This window comes from Ctenopharyngodon idella, chromosome 22 (assembly GCF_019924925.1).
Source record: "Ctenopharyngodon idella isolate HZGC_01 chromosome 22, HZGC01, whole genome shotgun sequence".
Classification (NCBI taxonomy): domain Eukaryota; kingdom Metazoa; phylum Chordata; class Actinopteri; order Cypriniformes; family Xenocyprididae; genus Ctenopharyngodon; species Ctenopharyngodon idella.
The window spans coordinates 13846119-13869991 of NC_067241.1; the positions used below are offsets into that span (position 1 = coordinate 13846119).

The following is a 23873-nucleotide window of genomic DNA, read 5'->3' on the forward strand; positions in this document are numbered from 1 at the left end:
AAGTGTTCAGGGCTTATGTAACGTAATGAAACTCTCACTAATGAGATGGCCCATTCCCAAAACAGCAGTGCTGCTCTAGAAAGAGAACAAGAGAGACTGAGGGAGAGATTTAGTACCTTCATGTTCTCATTTATCTACTTTATAATGCTTCTTAATAACCATGTGGGATGTGTGATGTGTGTGAGCAGCCAGGATGATGGATTGATTGACAAAAAGCATGGGGTGCATGTATGTGGATTAGAGGTTATCCGGGGATATTCAATATTAAACCATCCAATCCAAAAATACACGGCTTATTGTTCTGTTTTTGTACATTCTGCATTAAGCTGAACAGAACAATTCGTAGAAGTATTTTTTCTGATATTTTATTTGTTTGTGTAAAAGAGAGGTGTCAAATAAGGTCACTCCCAAAAATAACACCAGGCTCAGGGCGAAATACACACACACACACACACACACACACACACACACACACACACACACACACACACACAAACACATCACATCATGGTGCATTGGGACAGCCACTGACTTGACACTGATACTCAGATATAATAATAACCCTACACCTAAACCCAATTCTCACTGAAGCCATTATACAAACATGTTGAGATCATGGATGGCGGTCCAGATGGGACATATACCCTTTACATATTTTGAAGTTGTGAAAGTGTACTGTAAATTGGTGCCACCTTCTGGATATGTCATAGCATTACATGAAAAATACTGACACTTATAACATCAAAATGTATAGGTCATTCAAGGCTACAGTGTGTAGTAGACTACTCAAATTTACAATGAAGGCAGCAGAAATATAATCTTAAAATAAAATGTGGCCATGTCTCATGGGGTCAAGTAGTATTTACAACTTGAAGAGCTCATGGTCTGATAAAACAAGACTTTTACATCTTAAAGGTCTCAAAAGATCACCCATTGGTGTCTAAGGAAATTTGATTTACCAACAAATAACATGAAGGTACAATACACCTAGACGGCAACATTAATTAATATAAGTGCATGCTAAGTGTCTTAATTAAAAATATTAGTTATAGGCAATAATAATTATAAATAAATAAATAAATAAGAATTATAATATAATAAATATAAACGGTGGAATAATTATAGAAAATATGAAAATAAAGTATTAAACACATTTTATACAATACAAAATAATATAAATAATTTAAAATTAAATTCAATTAGCATTTAAAAATAACAAAAAATAAGAAAAACATAATTGTAATTGAATAAAATGAATTAAAACTAAAATTCTAATTAAGAATAATTATTGAAATTGAGCACTATTAGCAAAGAGCTCTTGCAGTCGGACAAGAACTAGTAGTCTATTTATCTGTTATTCTGCACCTGTCCACTAGAGGCGCGTAACCGCCGCTTTTGTACTAAGCGCGCTCCCTAATCCTCTCATGTGACGTCGGTGAAATGGCGGAGCGGGATGGAAGCGACGTCTGTCAGAGTTCCAGCCAAGGTGAGAGTTTATTTATTTAGTGTAAAGTTTGTCCTAAAGTACTGTCCCGCTTCCAAACGAGTATACCAAACCCTCGTCTATGTTTAAAACTGGTTGGTAAAAGTTGTCACGAAATAACACACTTTTTTTTACCTCAGAAGCAGCGCGAGCCGGTCAGAGGAGAGGGATTAAATCAGTAAATCAGCCTAAACGTTGAGCCAAAGCACTGCCAGTGGGTGTTTTCATCAGCTTTCACCAAGAAAACACCATTGGTTTATGTTTTTATGTGACACTGGCTCTGTTTATTTAGTTTAAACGCGTTTTTGAGCGAAGCACCTGTTACGCACGTACGTGCGCGCGCGTGCGTGTGTTCTACACGATCACATCTGATGTTTTCTGTTGTATTTTACTTGTGTTGTTGTGTTATTTGTACAGTCAAATAAGATAAATATCGCGAATACCAGCTCTAAAAAGTCAGGTGTTTTCAGGTGTAATCATCGTATCTTAATTTGTTTTGTTTGTTAATAAGTATTTAGGTGAGTAAATCACATTGTCTGTAAGTGTAGGTTACCCCGCCCGCGTCATCTTCATACCCCTCTTATTATCCACTATCAAATTGTCTTATTTGTCTTAATCCTCGTGACTAAAAATGTTTGGTCCAACCCATATCACTTTTTGAAAATAGAAATGAGCCAAGACTTTGGCAATTTGAGAAATTGCTTGAAAAACTTGTTAGAAAAGGAAAGTACAAATATGATAATTTTACGACTGGTATGATATGACATGGTTTGTTTCTGACTAGTTTTGTGTCTGCATTAAGTCAGTAAACCATATTAGACTGTGATGATTAAAGTCAGACTGATATATTGGTCCGGCAGATATTTGTCTATTTTTAGATGAACCTTATCCAATTAAGTCATTTAACAGATATTATTTTTCCTTTGTGGTTCCAAACTCTCCCTATAGTTTTTTTTTTTCAGTGGATTGTAGGCACAGACAGCAACAGTGTTACTGGTTAAAGTGTAAGTCAGTCTGTCTTAGGGCTTGAGGGGCAAAGATCAGATTCCTGTGCCTCCTTCCCTATTATGAATCAAGAAAAATAAGACACACAGATAGAGTACTGTAGGTGCATAATAGTGTGTTTTGTTTTCTGGTTATAGATAGATAGATTGATGTGCTAAATCTAAAGATATTTAATTATTTTCAGATTATCAACATCAGCTTTTGTCTTGCTTATCAATGTAAGCATTAACTATACAATTTGCAGTTTCATTTTTGCAGTTTCTAGTAAATGTTGTGAACAGAGCAAAGCAATCGTTTTTGTAATATGACCGAAACGTGAGGTGTAAATGATGCTGCATCCTTTTCTGTGAGGAGCTCTGATGACCGCTTCATTGTAGCTATGCTAATTGTATCTTCCTCTCTCAGAATATTTGAATGAGTTAGCATCTAAATGAATCAGACCTTTTCAGAGTGTTTAAAATGGCACGTGAGTATAAATGCATAACATATCTAATCTGAAATTATCACGCAGTTCAAATAGGCTGCATTTAGGTCTTTTGACCATCTCTGATTTTTTTTATATATTTTTTTTGTCCTGCCTATGTTTCCATTCTCTTTAAACACGAGTCACATGACTGGTATCTGATATCTGCGTTTACATTAATCGATTCTGTTGGTGATCGCTTTACTGTGTGACATGGTTGACCCTCGGCCGTGCTATTAAAATTATTTATGTAATTCACGTCAGGTGGTATGATTATTTGCCAGCATGGATAAGTTAAAAGCTGTCATGGATATTTGCAGTGCAAAATCTGACTGAACGTTTATAGACCAGCAGATTTATGGTTCGTTAGATCTATAATTCAGAAGTAAAATAGCGTGGTAAGATTATATTTGAATGAATTAACAAAAGAGAGAGCACGAGTGAAGCTATGAGTTTAAATTACAAAAACAGCGAAGTTATCACCTCGTTGCTGAGAAATATAATGTAGTGTATAATGTAATTCATATAATGTAATGCTGTTTTATTTATAAAATTCTCGAGGCAGAGGTTAAAAACCATTTTCTTTATTCCCGAGTGTCCCGAATAATCAGGTCCCCGGTGCATCTACCAACCCAGAAAACGTGAAAAAGGACAACTCAGTAACTTTGTTTTGGCAAGCCTTTCTCTGCAAGCATGAGATTTCACTCCCCTTGTGATGTAGGAAGGGGATCTTATTATAATATTACCTCCGCTTAATCTGCACGTTTCCACTCACGGCGCCACCATTTTGTTTTCGCAAGCGACAATCAGTTCTAACGCCACGGCAAAAGTTTTAACTGTTCTGTCGTTGGCTGCACAGATGAGCACAGAACACTATTTAAGCCATGTTGGGCTGCTTTTGAGAAGAGGAAGAGTTGTTGTTCGCTGGAAATGTATCCACTAACCATTCAGAAACATCTAGTTTCATTCTAAAAGTTGTAACTTCTTCCTGAGTCTCTCCATCAGTGTCGACTCCGGTTTGAACAATGTAAGGCTGAACACCGTTACTGACAATCCTCATTTTGGCTGCGTGAGATTCTCCAGCTTTGTTGTTGTTGAGCAACCGAAGTGTGAGCTGTTAAAGCTCCGCCCTCTTCTGGAAAGGGGGCCGGGAGCAGCAGCTCATTTGCATTTAAAGGGACACACATAAAAACGGCGTGTTTTTGCAAATTAGACAGGCTATAATAAATGATCTGTGGTGTATTTTGAGCTGAAACTTCAGACACATTCTGGGGAGACTTATATTACATCTTGTGAAAAGGGGCATAATATGTCCTCTTTAAAACCACATTTGGAAGTGGCTCAGAATGGATGCGGGGGAAAAAAACGGACCTTGATAATGTCAATTTCAGTATTTGAATACTGCATTTAATGTTTGCCAGTAAAGCTGGATGGTAATCATTACAAGAATCTGTTTGCTTATGCAGTTTTATGGATTCAGTACACATAATTTTATTTGGTATTGGCTTATTTGTGCAACATGCATTGAAGATTAGTGCTACAGTGCATGTTAAGTGTCTCTTATAAAGGTAGGTATGTTAAATACCACATATTAGTAACACACGAGTTGCTTAACAGAATATGTGGGAATAATTGCGTGTAGGATTTACTGTATAAACAAAAGCCTTATTTATATTGGTGGTATAGGGGGTTAAAGTAGAATAAGGATTTAAAGTTGCAAACATTAGGAAGTTATTAGTGGTTTTAGTCAAATGTGCACTGATTGATTACTGTATTTCAGTACTGCATAGCAGTTTTGTGTTTGTGTGTGAAAGTCATATATGATGCTTTCAGTTTGTAGTAGGTCGTAGGTTGATCTTTACGTGTCATTCACCTGTTGGCTGTAAACTGACTTATCAGCTGTTGCTCATTCATAAACACACATACTCTTATCCACTGGTAGTAAAGAGTGGGACTTCTCTAATGGATTTAGCATTTCTTTAGACTGATTCGAAACACAACTTTTCCAATTCATTTAAAGAACTGGCTTGTTTGCCATTTGTTTGTGAATCAGACTGTTTGGTTTTGCATGCAGCCAGCAAATACAACACAATGGAAGGATGTTGTCGTACCCAATCCTTTTGACTCATCACATTCAATTTGAGCAAACTCGCAGCTCTTTTGATGTTCAAACACTGTTGGATGACTAGGCGATCATCCCGACCCATCCCTAGTCTATTTATTTGTTTGAGAGCATATGTGAGCCGCGTCTAGTGTTTAAACTACAATGTAAAGCACACTTCTTCTCACTGCTAAAGGTGGGGTCACAATAGTGGCATATTGGCAAAATTTTGCTGGCAAAAAGGTCCATTGTAAGAAGCACAAAGAAGTCATTTTCAAAACAATCAGCTTTCCGTTGGTTATCCCTAGTCTGTGTATTTGAGAGCGAACAACGGTAAATGTGACCGCACCTTAAGACAGTCGTCCCACCTCAGACCAAGGCCGTAACAACCATAGACATGGAGGGGGACAAAATTAGAAATGGCCAAATTGTCCCCCCCAATATTTGATATTATTAATGCTGCTCTGCTGTACTCCATGCACAGCTCTGTTTGTTGTTAGGAGGACAAAAAAAAGTTTTAAAAGTTACATTTATAGACTGTTCTGTCTCAGCGGTCTAACAGCGCTCATCACTGTCAGAATGACTGAGCTGGCCAATCAAATCAAAGAAGGCGGGGCTTACCGTTCACAGAAGACGAGTGCGAATTCCAATGCAATGCTTTCGTTTTACCAGTAAAAGAGTATGTGGTGAGTAAGTAGCTAAACATTTAATATTTGACAACTGTTTTATGATTGAAATATTCAGCGACCGACCGTAATATCCAGTGATGCAAACTACTCGAGATTTTTACGAAATTTTGCGATTTTTGAATAGAAAACATGCTATTGTTTGATTAATATGATATGATTAATGTAATCTATAACTGAATGTGACAAGACAAGAAACATTTTGCGTTTTTGACATGTTAGACATAAAAATAACAGTGAATATTTAAAAAAATATATATATTTGTAAATAGTTTAAATTTATTACTTAACTACACTCTAAAAAATGCTGGTTAAAAACAACTCAAGTTGGGTTGAAAATGGACAAACCCAGTAATTGGGTTGTTTTAACCCAGTGGTTAGGTTAAATGTTTGCCCAACGTGCTGGGCAGTTGTATTTAACCCAACTATTGTTAAAAATTACTGTACTGCTTGCTTAAAATGAACCCAAAGTATGTTGGAAATTAATTATTTAATTTATTAATAAGTTTAATGAATAATAATTAAACAATAAACATTTATTAAATTGCTTAAAGGTTAACCTTTTGATTATTATTGTTGCCTTTAGTAATTATGTGTCTGATTTTTAATTTCCAACCTATTTTAGGTTCATTTTAAGCCAGCCATATAGTAATTTTTAAACAATAGTTGAGTTAAATAAAACTGTCCAGCACGTTGGGCAAGCATTTAACCCAACCGCTGGGTTTGTCCATTTCAACCCAACTTGGGTTGTTTTTAACCCAACATTTTTTTAGATTGTACAGTAGACCTTCTTGTTTCTTTTTCGTTATTCCCTTAAGTCCCTTTTAATCTTTTAATTATTTAATTCCTTTTAATAAAAAAATTACCCAACACACCCAGTGGTTCGAAACATGGTTACAGCCTTGCCTCAGACAATTCAACGCTAGCTTTCATATGCTCTCAAACAAATACACAGACTGGGGATGATCATCAGAAAGGTGCTTGTTTTAAAAGTGACTTCTTTGTGAGCTGTGCGTCATACAATGGAGCTTTTTGCTAGCAAAATTTTGCCAATGTTGCAAGTGACTGCTTAAGGCAGTGAGAACAAGTGAATTTAAGATTTTGTGTGTGTGTGTGTGTGCTTTACATTGTAGGATGGGCTATAAATCTCTTTCCAGGCCATTTTATCCCACTATTCTGTGTGCCGTAGCTGTCATGGTGTCCATTAATCTGCTGGCTCACCTTGCTGGTCTTCATACTGAATATTTCAGTAGGAAACAGAGGACCGTGTGTGTGTGTGAGGCAGTGTTTCAGTGCATTTGTCAGTCTGTGGTACTTTCTCTATAAGGGCCTGAGAGAGAGAGAGAGAGAGAGAGAGAGAGAGAGAGAGAAAGAGAGAGGCAGACCTTAGAGAGACAGTGGCAGCATCAGCAACTAGAGCAGCCGTGTCTCTCAGGCTTAAGGAGGAAGAGAGCTGGCCGTTTCTGTGGATTACAGGAGCGTCAGTAAGCTGGGAGGTGGACTGGAAGGAGTTTTGGCTCATCTTTCTCTTTCCTTTCAATCTGTCTTTCCGCATCTTGCAGCTCTTGCTGTGTCTGTCACTCTTCCTACTGCATGCCGTATCATCTGAGAGCATTCAGAGGAGATGTGTGGGGTGTTAGCTGTTAGCAGCACTGGGTACTGAGAGAGAGAGACAGAGGAGAAGAGGGGAGAATGCCGGCCCCCCTCAGGATGAGGAGGGGGGCCTGCAGGTCGGCTATCCCGTCTCTCTCCACCATCGCTGAGGAAGAGGAGGGACAGCGCAGTCGCAAGAGACGCAGGAAAGGAGGAGGTACGTGGGAGGTCAGGATAGGAAAGATTAAAAAAGCTGATGTAAGTCTCTCAGGGGTGCTAAGCTAATACTTGGCCTATTAAGAGGGTTTGCTTGCATATTTTGATATCAGCTTTTGTTGTTGTTTTAGTTGTTGTTAAAAGTTGTGTTTTTGGCTTTGAACTGGTTGGTAGGATCAGAAAACTGCAGAGCAGTGCAGGGTTAAAGATGTGTGAATATTTATTATATTTTATTATACTTAATTGAACTTGTTATTATAAGATATTATATATAATTAGTACTTTTGTTAATTTTATTTTGAGAGACTTCATTGAATATATCTCTTAAATTTAAAACAACTTGAAACAGTGTCCAGTTACGTCATCTAAAATATATATTTTCCCTTGTACAATCATATAAATTTTAGTCTTGATGAAAACCAAAGCGCATATAATCGAAAAATCTCGTGAGAATTCAGGACAACCTCATTTAGAGCCCTGATTCGTGTGCGTAACGAAAGTGTGGCCTTAATACTCAGTTGCTAACGCCTTCAGATAGTTTCTTTTAGGTTTGTTTCTGTCTGCATTGGCAGTTTTTTAGTCTATGGCTCAACTTACCAGCCTAGACAGCGGTTTTGGACATCATAGATGTGAAAGGGATAGTTCACCCAAAAATGAAATTTCTGTCATCAATTACTCCCCCTCATGTCATTCTAAACCTGTAAGACCTTCGTTCATCTTCAGAACACAAATTAAGGTATTTTTGATGAAATCTGAGAGGTTTCTGATTCCCTATAGAAAGCAACGTAATTACCACATTGAAGGTCCAGAAAAGTAGTAAAGACATTGTTAAAATAGCCAACGTGGCTACAGTGGTTCAACCTAAATGTTACTGAGCCCGCGTTCGAATGTAAACACGGAAGCGCTGCACTGTGTCTATACAACGTAAACCGCGTGGGAGACTGACAGGGAAGAGAAGAAATTGTTGAATAAAGTCGTTATTTTTGTTTTTACGCACAAAGTATTCTCGTCGCTTCATAACATTAAGGTTGAACCACTGTAGTCACGTTGACTATTTTATTTACTACCTTTCTTGACCTTGAATGTGGTACTTAAGTTGCTTTCTATAGGAGATCAGAAACCTTCAGATTTCATCAAAAATATCTTAATTTGTGTTGAACAAAGGTCTGACAGGTTTGGAATGACACAAGGGTGAGTAATTAATGACAGAAATTTCATTTTTGGGTGAACTAACCCTTGAAGCTTAAAAAGGCAATGTAGTTAGGCAGCTCACAAGGTTTTGAGACTAGAAGTTGACCGATAGTGGATTTTACCGATAACGGTAACTAGGTTGAACCGCGCTGGCCGATAACCGATTAACCAACCGATAGTTTTTAAAATGGGTCCTGAATGAAAACAAACAAAATACCCCAAGTAAACTAATGCTGAACTTTATTACAAAAATAAAAAAACAGTGCTGAACCATGAAGATGTACTGTATTAAAAGTATAAATATATAAATCTAAATATTAATATATTAATTATACTTTGATAATTCATGTTAGTTCATAGTGCAATAACTAATGTTAACAGATACACCTTTAAAATAAAAAAAATGCATTAGTAAATGTTGATCTAACATTGAACAATACTTATACAGCATTTATTAACCTTAGTTAATGTTACAGATGGACCCTTAGGCCCTGTTTCCATTGGCAACTACTTGTCTGGCATGTGTAATACAGCTTTTTTAGTCATGGATCCGTGTGTACGGGGATAGTTTTGGTAACGTTGTCATCTGTACAAAGCAAAAACTTTTTTGTTTTTAGTATATCATTGTTGTGTAAACGTACCCTTAATCCGTCTCTTTTGTCCACTTTTAACCGCTTCTGTCCTGATTTCTTCGAGGGGAGGGTCTATGGGCGGATAAACAGAGGTTTTTTTTTCTTTCAGATCTTTCGATCTAATGGACAAAATAACTTGCGCAATTTACATATGAACGCACACAAAGATGACGAAAAAACATACGGAGAACATCAGCTTTCGTTTTCGTTTCTGACGAATGCTGTGAAGAAATCAGTAATGGTGAGAGATCATTGTGCTTGGTATGTTTTTCATCTTCAAACCAAACTTGGGTCTTCAGCCGACAAAGTTTAAATCCCGTCTTTCTAGTGCACTTCCCATAATGTTTACGCAGTAGTTAATCAGGTGGAGAGAAGGCGGCCTTTTTTGGCTGTTCAAACACATGAGCGTTTCCACTATGAAAGCAATCCAGTTGAATGCTTTTTCAACTACCTCTGGAAGTGGTCGAACGTGGACAAGCTCAAAATGTTTTACACCCCGTTTGCACCTGCATTAGCCTCGTCCACTAGTAAACGGATCAACCAAAATGCATCTTAATACCAGTTGGAAACAGGGCCTTATTGTAAAGTGTTACCATTTCACATAAATCCAAACAGTCATGCTTGAAGATGGCCATCTTTAAATATCTACACAAAGGCCATAGCATTGAAATCAGACATATATCTATGTTGTATGTATACTCTCACACATCATTTGCTTCTATTTTAGAACACTTGATGATTATCTAATCAAAATATCAAAATATGTGTTACAGTAACGATAAAAAAAAAGAACTGAAATCGGATGCATTTGTGATGTGTTTCTGTCGGCTGCATGAACATATCAATTTGCTTTCTCACATCGCTAGCTTTAAATTATGCAACACTGCTTGCAAACGAATGCATAAAAATGACCAGCTGATATAAACTTATGCAAACAGATGGTAACAATCGTGACATTAAACAAATGGGGTCGGATTTGCTCACACTGTTTTAACCATTTGAGGTACTACTAATGTTAGCGTCCTCTCAGCCTTGACAGCAAACATAATTTGTGCCAATTAATTAGCAAAACCGATCAATCGATCGACCTCTATTTGAGACACCCTGTGTTCTGAACCACTCATGCTTAGACTATGACCTAAAATACAAAAGTGCTAAATTTTTAAATGTTTAGTTAGTTAATTGTAGGTTAGGTAATTAGTTAATTTGACTGGCAAATCAGGTTGTTTCAGTATTTTTTTTTTTTGAGTATCCTCGTAAGCTAATTTAGTATCTGTGCACATACATGAGTATCATTGTCAGTTTTGTGAATACAGAATACAGAAAATGATGTCAGTCTATGGTGAGCGTCAGCATCATATCTATTACACTGAAGAGGCGGAAAACACATTTATCCATCTTGAGTTTCTAGTGTTTCAGCACCACTTCGACTGAGCAGGAAAGATTTTTGCTCTCTTCTTTTGTTGGGTGTGACTGTTTTGCCCCACCCATTGTCGCTACGGCAGTGGCAGATGACTGTCAAGTTGGACAGGATGTCCTAGGCTGTGGGTGGGTCACATGACCACCGGTAGGTGGAATATAAACAGCAGTGCAGCTCTTGTTAGCTGACTGGAAGGCTTCACATAAAGGTGGATGCTGTGAGACTAAAAGCTGTATATATGAATTAGGCATGTAGATTAATGCCGGTATTCAATATTTACATTTCTAGATCTGAAACAACAAAATCACTTTTGTGTAAGCTTTCTAATGACAATTAGCCTAAACCACCTCATATTAAAATGTAAAGCAAACACAAGTGCATGTGTATGTTAGCTCTTCAACCTGTGAGATATGACTCCCGCTTTGACTTTTCACATGCTCAGATTTGGGTCACAAGACTGTACAGTGTGGCTCAGCTGGGTCAAAAATCCCTCAGAACTCACACACTGCTGTCTGACTGAAGCTAATGCCATGAACAACCTCGGTTACTGTTGCTCTAAACCAGTGGTTCTCAACCCTTTTGTCTCCAAAGGCAACAAGTTTTCCAGTTATTTGTGATTTACTGGATAAGGATGTTTAAAAGCATATTTTTACTCATAATTTTTTACAAATATTTAAACCTAGTAAACTAGTAAAATGTATAGTAAATTCATAAAATAAAACAAATAAAAAAAACATGCAGCCCTAGTTTTTCAATAATTAAAAAAGGACACTCCTGAATGAAAAGGACGTTTTGAGAATCACGCTTGTGGTTGTCAACCCCAAATACTGAATGTTAGACTTATTCTGTGCTGTTACTCTGTGTTAGTATGCTACTATTTCTTTCTTGTTCAGTTCCCAAAGTGCTCACTGGATAAACTAGCACCCTGTTGTTTGGCAGGGGAGGAAGGGCAGTAAATCTAGACAGTGCACTAAATGTGTCTAAGCTGGTCATCGATCACTTGCTGGGAGAAAAACTGCATTCCAAGGAAAAGGTGTTAAATTTAAGAGTCAAATGTTACAGACAAATAGGTAGGTCTATTTTATTGGTCCCCATGTGAAAATTCAGACTCAAATTGACTTGTTTCTGCCATTTTTCACATTTTTTTTGATGAGTCAACTGAGAGCCCTGAATATTTGGTGGCATAAAATTCTGCTGATGTTGTCATACACGCCCTGGAATAACATATAGTGTTAAAGGGATAGTTCACCCAAAAATGAAAATTATCCCATGATTTACTCACCCTCAAGCCATCCTAGGCATGTATGACTGTCTTCTTTCAGACAAACACAATCAGAGATATATTTAAAAATATCCTGGCTCTTCCAAGCTTTATAATGGTTGTGAATGGGGGGGTGCGATTTTGAAGCCCAAAAAAAATTCATCCATCCATTATAAAAATAATCCATACGGCTCCAGGGGGTTAATAAAGGCCTTATGAAGTGAAGTTATGCGTTTTTGTAAGAAAAATATCCATATTTAAAACTTTATAAGTTCAAATAACTAGCTTCCGGCGGACGACTGTACGTATACTGTGCAAGTCGACTTACACCACAAGAGTAACCCCTGAAGCGATGTAGGATGTAGGTTTAGCGTAAGCTTAGATGCCTCTCGCGGTTCAGACAAATAGGACTGGGCAACAAACTCAAGCTCCTCTTCTCTTATATTGAAATCCTCCAACATGTCTCTTTAAAAATTCTTGTTTTAGACTTATAATTCATGACCGGTGTTTTGTTTTACTCTATCCTCTGCACTTCCACATGCGTCATTACGTCATATATGTTGGGTCAGAGGTCACTCTTCCGCTGCAAATCGATGTGTACGGAAGCTAGTTATTATAGTTAATAAAGTTTTAAATATGGATATTTTTCTTACAAAAACCCATCGCTTAGCTTCAGAAGGCCTTTATTAACCCACTGGAGTCGCATGGATTATTTTTATGATGGATGGATGGATGCATTTTTTTTTTTTTTGCTTCAAAATCTCGCCCCCCATTAACTGCCATCATAAAGCTTGGAAGAACCAGGATATTTTTAAATATATCTCTGACTGTGTTCGTTTGAAAGAAGGTAGTAATATACACCTAGGATGGCTTGAGGTTGAGTAAATCATGGGATAATGTTCATTTTTGGGTTAGCTAACCCTTTAAATTGTGTTCTTTCTGAGTTGTCTTGTACTGGTTGGTTGGGGGTAAGGCTCCTCTCCTCTCTCTTCCTCTCTCTGTAAGCTTAGCATTAGCCTAAGCTGCTCAGATCTCTGAGCCTTCCCGCTCCAGTACACACGCACACGCACACACACACACACACACACACACACACACACACACACACACACACGTGTATCCTGGTGCCATGTGGAGAATTGCACACTAATCGCTGATCTCTCTCTCTCTCCCTCTCTCTCTCTCTCTTTAATCTTGCATTTTTTCTGTGCTGCACACACAGCAATCACACACAATTGTGATTTATAATCTCACATTTACACGCTCAAAGAGGGGGATCTACTGTCTCCTCTCGATCAGTCTCAGATTGAAGGGGTGGGGTGAAAGTCCAGTTTTTTTTCTCATCCATGTCTCCATCACATATTCCTCTCTTCTATCTGTCCGTTAATCAGCACACACATTATCATCAGGCTGTGATGGATGTCACGTCCTTTGGACTTTGTGTATGCGTGAAGTTGGGTCTGATGTATTGGATTAGGATTGCTTCCTTGGCAATGTAGACGAGTTTTGAATGAGGTTTTCCTGAATTCTCCAAAACTATGAGTGAAATTCAAGGTAAGAGCTGTCAGTGATGTGCAGTTCACTGTTTCCTAGAGCAGGGGTTTTAAAGCTTTTTAATGCCAAGATCCCCCAAATTTGCAAGGGAAACCCTTCCTAAAATATAAAGGCTGGGCTAATATTTATGCATACAGACCCATTTATATTATATGTGGACAAATAGTAAGCATGCACGTTTCCAAAATTAAATTATCCGTAAAACAATATGTTATGTTGTAATATGTTTAACTAATTACATCTAGTTACAAGTTTTAACCTAGGGTAAGCAAGGCTGTTTTTTGTTGTTGTTGTTGTTGTTGTTTTGTTTTTTTTTTTCTTCTTTTTTTCCCTTTCTAGGGACCTGAGATGCAAATTAGCATATGCTATACTATCTATGTGCAAGGCATATTTTTCAGTTTTTGGCTGGAATCATGTTTTCTGTATTTTCCCTATTCAAATAAACCAATAAATAAAATAAATAATTGCCTATTATTTGTAATTGTGAAAATTATTCTTTTAAATGTTTTTTTTTTTTTTACTTAATAGAATTTCTGAGAAACATTTCTATAATGCTTTTCACTTAGAATATGCATATTTTAGTTATTTAGTGGTATGTTTCTCATAAAAATGAGTGTAAACGACTGAGAGTGTAGTTTAACTGTTTAGTTGAGTTGGTTGCTCATGTTAATCAAGCAATTCTGGATTGTGTTTGTAGATGTGATTGTGCCACATGAAGACGTTTGTCATTTACCCAAATTAAATATGTGCTGTCTAGAAGGTTGTGGGGACATGTTAGTGATCGCATTTGATTTCACAGTGTATCTGCTCACAAACAAGTGAACTTAAGGTCAGCGACACTAGTCTCAACTCTGACCTTTGCCCAGTTGTATCGTCTGACACCTGGGAAACTGGGAGACTCTCCTCGACACCATATTCCTTTGCAATGCTACTTTCAGCATACTGTTATTTGTGACGCATTAATCCTAATCTCTATTATTTCGGATGGATTGTGTACAAATTGGGATGTAGTGCATGTCATTTTGCAGCATATACAAAACTGTCTAGTAAGATAAACAAGCATTTGGTTATAACAGGTATTCTTTCTCTTCCTCACTTCCATATATTATCTTGTGCAACAAAAGCAGGCTCCTGATTTACATAGTATTTATCTGATGTTTTGTCTTTGGACCTCAGCTTCACTCTGACTCCAGCAGTTCTGCTTCACTGCACACACTGGCATGGAAACCGTTCACAGCAGAGCCAAGATGGACAACATTGATGGGAGTAGAAAATAAGACTACTGCTGGAGTGTCACACCGCATGTGTTTCTGTGTTTGTGTTTTAGTTTGCAACTTTGCATATCTGTTTGTTCTCATTTGATTATCAGAGAGCCCGAAGAGAGAATGTTTCCTTAAATCCTCCTTCTACATAGTAATCTACATGCTCACTTAGGCACACTAGGATTTCTTTCTTTCTTTTTTCTATGTGAAAAATTTAGCTGTTACGTTGGTATCGAGTCAGTGTGCACTAACAACACTTCTTGGACTTTGACTTAGCTAAACAGTGCCTGTATCTCTGCGGTTTGACGATATATATACAGTGTCTATCATTAGAGATTTTGCTATATTGTTTATATTACGGTATGTAAATATACCACCCCTAAAAGCCAGTATGCCATCATATCTTGAGCCCTTTTCATCATTAGCATTGTGTGTTTGTTGGCTAAACAATTGTTTAATTGTTTAAACAAAGTTTGTGTAACTACCTTAAAGGATTAGTTCACTTCAGAATTAAAATTTCCTGATAATTTGCTCACCCCCATGTCATCCAAGATGTTTGTCTTTCTTTCTTCAGTCGAAAAGAAATTACGGTTTTTGAGGAAAACATTCTAGGATTTTTCTCCATATAGTAGACTTCAACAGGGTTCAATGGATTGAAGGTTCAAATTGCAGTTTCAGTGCAGCTTCAAATCACTCTATATGATCTCAGATGAGGAAAAAGGGTCTTATCTAGTGAAACGATCTGTCATTTTCTAAAAAAAAGTTTTTTAAATTAAAAAAATCATTCCGCCTACGTCCTGCGTGACCTTTCCAATGTGATTACGTCATGGGTGGCGCATCACAGAGCTAGCGCAAGATGAGCATTTGTGGTTAAAAAGTATATACATTTTTATTTTTTTCAGAAAATGACCGATCGTTTCACTAGATAAGACCCTTATTCCTCGTCTGGGATCGTGTAAAGAAGCTGCACTGAAAATGTAATTTGGACCTTCAATCCGTTGGTCCCTGTTGAAGTCCACTATATGGAGAAAAATCCTGGAATGTTTTCCTCAAAAACCATAATTTCTTTTCAACTGAAGAAAGAAACACATAAACATCTTGGATGACATGGGGGTGAGTAAATTTTAGTTTCTGGAAATTTTAATTCTGAAGTGAACTAATTCTTTAAGATGATGATTTTATTAATGCTGTTTTCCGCTGTAGGTGGTTGGTGTCTGTGTACACTTCCTGTTTATTCTGTTCTTCCGTCACTACATACTTAACCAGCCTGTTCAGCCCGGCATTCAGGACACAGATTAGTAAGCTAATCAGGCATGGGCCTCAGACCAAAGGTTCATGAGCTGGTACCATTTTATGTTCTGTGCAGGAATGGAGAGAAAATGCAAAAAGAAAAAGTGTCCAAAACCTGCTAGAAGAGGCTCAGTTTATGCATTTTGTGTCGAATCTCAAGAGGAAAGATTTGATGGTATTGTAACTCTGTAAATAGATCTATCTTTTGTCATCTCAATAGAAAGTACAGACTAGCTAACATTGACTTTGTTCTGAGATTTGATTGTTTTTGCACCCCTTGGGCATTTGAGTAAATGCTATGGGTCAAATGGAAAGCCTTTATTAGTGAGCTGCACGAAGGCAAAATCAGGTGTTCACACAAACACGCCCCACAGGTGTCATGTTAAAGTCTCACCGCCACAATAGCCTGAGGTTTGTTTAGATGGTGCATATATCGGATGATCGCTTCCATTAGAGACATTTAACAAAAACCAAACCATTTGATGTAGCATATATGTTTAGGGTTGTCTTTTGCAGTTTTATGAGTTGCGTACAAATTTGCATAGCAAGTAGCACAGTCTGTTGGAGCATGAAGTATCCGTATAATTTTTTGGGCTTGTGATTCTCTCCAAGGTAATTTCTGGGTTAAGCGCCACTGGCTCTCCCTCACCGTCATGTAATGACCCACAGCTTGACACACACAGACTCATTTTCAGGCATTACATTCTCTTAGGGATTTATAAACATGTATTCTTCATTTTAATAAGTCTCAGGAGAGAACTTACAACTTTGGATTAGATTGTATTACTGTAGTATTGAAGTGTGTGTGTGTGTGTGTGTTCAGGGCTGGTAGAAACTGAGGTTATTCTGGCTGACTGAAATATGAAACAGTGAAGAATTTCATCAACGTCTCTTTTTCTGGGATATAATAATTCCAGCAATTGCCCTCATTTGAGACCTTGCCCATTGTTTGTCTCAGAAAGGTGATATCCTGTGTTTTTGGTAAGCGGGTAAATTGGGTCAGATGGAGTTTGGCCTGGGATAAATCAGGAGCAACATTGTCCTGGAATCTAGAGCAAGTGACGGCCGTTTCGGTTCCATATCCTCAGGGATCACACACAGAAATAGATTGAATAATATCACAATAGCTCTGTTCCTGTGTAGGAAGCATCCTAACAGACACTGATTTGGAACGCTCTGGGAACGTTCTTTTCATCAGGAGTGTGCCTATGATGTTAAAATGCTGTCTCTCTAGGTAGATCACTTGGTTTTGGAAGAGGGTGTATGTTTTCCAAAAGTGTCTTGTTCAATTTAGCACATCGTTGAAGTAACTGGGATTTTACGTGGTATATAAGGGTGTACTCACACTAGGCACGGTTGCCTTGAACCAAGCCCGAGCGCGACTGTCCCCCCTCCCCACTCCCCTGCTGGCCTGCACTCACACTGCACTTAACGTTCCAGGCCGAAGCACGCTTACGTCATATACGATGCAACTTTTTGAATGGAAGAAAACAGGAAGAAATGCACTTTCGTTAAGATACTGCCTAATATATAGGCTATTTATAATTTATGCCGCACAGCGATTTTCAATAGCACATATCAGAGGATTATTACGAAGGCAGCTGACGTTAATGGAGGAATTTGCAGCTTTACTCGCAAACTACAATTCCTGTTCATCAAGAAGGTGAGAATCAGACCCGTTATAAACCCAAATACACTCGAATTAATTACATGAATTGATAAGTGTACTATTAAAGTAGTAATAAAGATGCACAACATGGGATTAATCAATGCATGCTGATGAATAGTTGTCTTAATATGCATACCCTAGTTGCAAATTAATTTGCACTGATGTAAAAAGACTGACAGTGACATGAGACCTCATGTTGGCAAAATGTTTTAATCTTTTAACTATCAAATGAAAACCATAAAAAAAAAAAACGATCAAAAACTATATATAAAAAAACAAACAAACGTGTTTTTTAATGTTTGATTAAAATCAAATCAACCTGTGGTGTTCAGCTGCAACACTGGTTACATCATTTGCCCACAGCGGCACCGCCCCCACCATCGTTTTGATTTATTTATTTTTTATTTTTTATTTTTTTTTTAATTAACAAAAATCCTTCAGTTCAGTTAGACAACAGACACTTTACTTAAAAACTGAACTGTCTGCTCAATGCAGCATGAGCCGAACAAGAGTTGCAGTACAGATCAGCAGCAGGAGTCAGATTTTATTTATTACTAGAGTGAGGAGCTGACTGACAAGACGATGGCGGAAGATTTGGTTTCAAATCGAAATGTAAAAGTGCCTCTTTAAGCAAATTTGTCATTGTGTTTTGTTGTTGTGTTTTTTATTAGCAATAATAATGAACCCCCCATTCAAGCAATTCTCTAATGCAAGTAAGTGCAGGTAGGCAGACACCGATTGAGTGTGTGAACACAAATGCGACCATGTCAAATTGTAACATGCGTGTTCTCAAAAAATGGTCGCATATGCCACCATTTTGGTCAGTCTGGAGCCCTGTTTATCCATCCAAAATTTGTCAAATTCTGTGACATTCCGCATTCTAAGGTAAATTCAATTTTTGTGATCGGATTCTGCAATTCCATTTGTTTTCTGCATCGTGGAAATCATAGGGCCCTAGTGCATTATGTAGAATAGGATGTTTTGTTTTTGGCATGAGTGGTCAATGACTTTTGCTAAAATGCAGTGACTTTTGTCTTTGCTTGTTGTGATTGTTTTGTCCTTTATCCATTCTCCTCGTCTAGACGCACCATCTGCCCAAAGCTTGTTTATCCCCTCCTCCCCCACAGTGGAATTATGGGTAGCACTCTTTAAAGATCAGTATTTGTGGGAGCCCTAATACATGCTAGCATGTGGGTGATGTCATGTGTAGGATGGCAATAATTTTCCTTTTCCTTTTGTGCCATTGAATCTTCCCTTACAGCAGTCTAATGACGTGGTTGAATCTCACGATTGCTGCAGAAATGGCTTTGTTGTGCCTCATTTGCAGCTGCATTATTTGGGATATTATACTGAAACAAGACGCCTAACCTCAAGTTAATTGAGGGACATTGGGTCTGCAATTTCTGTATTATAAGTTTGGATTAAAAAAAGCATGATGCATAACAAGGAAACATAACTATTGGTGATTGGTGTGTGAGATGACGCACACAGCAGGAGACTGATTGGTTTTAGTGCAGGAATCAATAACAGTTTAACCCGACTGCTGATTCTGACGTGTGCTGTTTGCTTCAGTATCTGTCACTGATCACAGGATGCTTGCAGGCCTGATTAGAGTAGCACTACAAATACACTTTCTCTCTGTGGATGGTTAAACCTTCTCAAGCCATATATTTTATATGTTTACCCATGGATTCATAAGCCTATTTGGCATCTGTTTCCAAGTAATTGTTTAACGCCCAGGCTGAGATCTGTCAGGTCATAAACCTTCTTATAGTCACTTCCTAAAAGAGGGTGTGAGGGGGAAAGATCTCAGGTCCTTAAGTCAATCAACATGAGAACACAAATTAGCCTTTTGAAACATCTTTAACACTATGTATTGTGAATATCAAATAAAAATGACATTTTATGTACAATATGAGACTGGTATGTGTTGATTTACACCTGTTTAAATATTGGTTCTCTCTCTAGTGTTGTCAACAGTACCAACTTCGATACCAAGTCGGCACTGAAATTTTAAAAATGTGATGCTTTGAGTGCTGTTGAACGGATTTGTAAACACCTCTGATTGGCCATTGTGTTCACACACTCATCAGATATGTCTGTGATTGGCTACAATGATCAACGCAGGGGAGCGTTTTAATGTGAAAGCGTTTTGAAAGCGGGAGCATTTGAAAGCAGCCGTCTATCAGCGGCCCGGTCCGCTGATAGACGGCTGCTTTCAAACGCTCCCGCCTTTTGCCTGCTTTCAAACACTCCTGTGTGTATCTGTGCAAGCGCTCGGTGAAGAGCGTCATTGATGTCTATTTACAACGTTTTTGAAGCGTTGATCATTGACCTTTGTCTATATCTGTGTCATTCAGGCTCTGACTACCTTCTCAGAGCAGATGAGAAGTCGTCATGGAGTCGACCGGACTCGTCTGCCTCTGGACAGTACACCTACACCGTTCCCAGCCCTACAGAGATACACATCGTTACCAGACCAGGTCAGACACACAGCATGTGCACTACTATTAGTTGTATATATGTGCAAACATCTCCAGCTTTACTGCCAGAGCTCATCCAGCATTTGTGTGCTTGTGTTTGCAGAGCCTCTCATGCAGAAGATCGATGAAAGGCAGAGACTCGCCCGTGAACGGAGGGAGGAGCTGGAGAAGCAGAATGGTATGACAAACACACATACATTGTTATTAAAGAGAATGTCCGAGTGCCTTTGCAACACATTTAACTTCCATAATGTGACACATTTCAGAATAAAGCAGTATATTCAGTGTAAAAATTAGCTAAATGGGACTTTTTATCATATGATTGGCTTTTGGATGTTATGCTTAGATATTATAAATTTTTTGACTAACAAAGACAAGTATTGCTTAATGGTACTACAACAAAACGAAGGACAAAGGATGCATGTTTGGTGTCTAATTGATGTTTGTATTTTTTAACATTCTTGTGCTGCATCAGAGAATTATGGGAAATGTAGTTTAGTAATGCAAGACTGTCACCTCATTATGGAAGCTTGTTTCCGCCGCTAAATAAAAAATAAAAAAGGTAATTGCGACTTTTTATCTCACAATTCTGACTTTTTTTCTTACAATTGTGAGTTTATAATCTTGCAAATCTGACTTTTTTTCTCAAAATTGGAAGTTTATATCACAATTATAACTTTATATCTCGCAATTCTGACTTTATAACATGCAAAAGAAAAAAAGCAAGAATTGTGAGTTTATATCTCACAATTCTGACTTTATATCTTGCACTATATAACAAGCAAAAGGAAAAAAAGTCAGACTTGTGAGATAAAAAGTCACAATTACCTTTTTTAATGTTTTTATTCGGTGGCAGAAACAAGCTTCATACCTCATAAATAATATAAATGAGTAGTGTTTTGCAATTGCGTGTTATAGTCAGAATTGCGAGATATAATCTCACAATTCTGAGAAAGTCAATCGTGAGATATAAACTCTCAATTCTGACTTTATAACTTGCAATTCTGACTATAACTCACAATTGAGTTTATAACGCGCAATTCTGACTTTATCTCACAATTCTGACTTTATATCTCGCACTATATAACACGCAAAAGAAAAAAAGTCAGACTTGTGAGATAAAAAGTCACAATTACCTTTTTTTTTTCATTTTTTATTCAGTGGTGGAAACAAGCTTCATACCTCATAAATAATACAAATGAGTAGTGTTTTATATCAAGCTTCATGGCTAGTCTTCATCCCCAGTACACAAAGTGTAAAAAACAAAATCATTGCTAAAACTTATGAATAATATCTATTAGCTTTTGTTACATATTCTTTATTTGACACACTCCCAGATATGACTGAAATGTCATTCACAGAGGTCTTACATTTGCAGACTTGACTTGAAGGCATCTTAAGAACGGGCAGTTAGTGATATGTACATGGGGTCAGTTTTGATTTTGTGGTGTTAAGAGTTGCTTCACTATGCAAACACACAGATACTGTAGAACTGACCTTTGAGCAGAGACTCACTCAGTCCTAATGAGAGTCATAATGGATGAACAGTTTAGTGTAAAACCAAAGTTACTGTAGATGTAGTTATTCCTGTGAGTTGTTGGAATGTCAATCATGTGAATTTGTCAAATTAAACCTTCTTCAACATGTAAAGCCCAGGGGTACATTTCTTACACTTTTTCCTGATCTTGCCTTTTTTACACATTTTGCTCTTCTGTTAGTGGCTGCATGACTAACTTGAAGGGGCAGGTTGCTGTGGCGAGGTGCAGTTGTTATGTAAACTCTCTGCGAGGTGGTTACCAGGACACCCAGTTTTATGTAAGGGGTTAGAGGCCAAGACAGAGAGGCCAGAGAGAGATTGGCGGATTAATTTTGCTCTCGTTAGATCACTGAAGTGCTTAGTTGCAAATTAAATTGATAATCCACAATTTTGACTATTAACATCTGCCTTTCTTATTATTTGTTCTTTTCTACCTCCTCTCATAGCTTTAGCATTAAATTTTTTTTTTTTTTTTTTTTTTTTTCACCCAAAAATGAAAATTCTGTCATCATTTTCTCACCATCTTGTCATTCCAAACCCATAAGACTTTGGTTAATCTTTGAAACACAAATTATAAATTTCTGTCCCTCCATTGAAAGTCCAGGTAACCAAAACTTAAAAGAACTAAAAAGGTCTTAAAAGCATCTTTAAATTAAACCATATGATTCAAGTTAATTTAGGCTTTTATTTACACTGATACACATACATAGAGCACATCACATATAGTGAACATGAAAGCTCAAACGTGCAAGCGTGATGCACGAAAACCAATGAAGTTTGTTCTAGCATGTGGAGTTTCATTTGCATTTGTGATTAAATATAGATGTGTGTGAACTGTAAATGTGTTTAGAAGCATGTGTGCAAAAGTCCCTGCGGGTCCTTAAAAAGTCTAAAAAGATCAGTTTTATGAAATTTTATTTCACAAAACCTCTCAAATGTCTTATTGTATCCCTTTATTAAGGAGAAACACATTAGGCCTATTTGATAAATTTTCATTGCGCCCTTAAAAATTTTAATTATAATCATACATTTTTCAACTAGTACATGTGCTCCTTGGGAAAAAAGTAAGTGTCAAGCCCTGTATGTGATGCACTCTCTGTATGTGTGTATATATGACTAAATTAAATCTGTTCATCATATAAAGAGGTCGTATCCCTTCACAAGACATGAATTAAATCGATTCATATGGATTAATTTTTCAGTGCCTTTTATGAACTTTTTGGTTACCCAGACTTTTAATGGAGGGACATTACAAATATTAAAAAACATAAAAAATATCTTAATTTGTCTTTTGAAGTTTTATGGGTTTGGAGTAGGGATGTGACTGTGAGGAAAATTTCATATATATATATATATATATATATAACTTACGGTATATATAACTTGCGACAACATCGGTATTACCGATAACACGGGGGAGGGGGCTATTTTGAATTTTTGAATGTCGTTTTTCAGTCTGTGTATAGGCCTGTAATTTGCGGGTGTCAGGGGGCCGCTATCTCTATGCGGGGTATTGAAAACGCTTTTGAATGCGGGCTCGATTTTTCTAATTCACAATCGCGTGTACGTCTATGCTTATAGGGACCACGCATTTTACAAGATGCTTAATAATGGATCTGTTGCGCACCAAATCCTCCACCATTGTCTTGTCAGTCATCGCACCTTACTGTTGTCATGTGGTAAGTGAAATCTGATTCCTGCTGCACTCTGCTGCGACTCTGCAGCTCGTGCTATATAGAGCAGAACAGATGCTTTCAGTTATAATTGTAACGTCTGTTGTCCAACTGAACTAAATGGTTTTTATTTCTATGAAAAAAAACCCCCAAAATGACAGCAGTAGGCAAGTAATAGGGTTGGGAGATGTCAACCAAATTGGCATCAGACGATGTCTGCAGTGAAACTTTGTGATGGACGATGACATCGGGCATGAAGAATCACATTCGCATTTGAGCGTTAAGCTCAACTTCCATTGGAATGAATTAAAAACGCTCGCTCTGCTCTGCACCAGTGGACACGCACCGTTAATG

The 23873-nt window shown here is 37.5% G+C and overlaps 1 protein-coding gene across 6 annotated transcripts in view; it reads left to right on the top strand.

The window, feature by feature from the left end:
• Positions 1-1382: 1382 nt before the first annotated feature.
• map7b (microtubule-associated protein 7b) overlaps positions 1383-23873 on the top strand; it is a 37763-nt gene continuing 15272 nt past the window's right edge. For 2 of the 6 annotated variants that reach the window (XM_051879686.1, XM_051879690.1), the window contains exons 1-3: positions 7170-7548; positions 20187-20309; positions 20413-20487. In XM_051879686.1, coding sequence (XP_051735646.1) covers positions 7431-7548; positions 20187-20309; positions 20413-20487 — 316 coding nt within the window. In that variant the 5' untranslated portion in view covers positions 7170-7430. Of the gene's footprint in view, positions 1487-7166; positions 7549-20186; positions 20310-20412; positions 20488-23873 lie in introns of those variants that run through there. The other 4 variants (XM_051879688.1, XM_051879685.1, XM_051879689.1 and 1 more) reach the window with 4 other exon arrangements.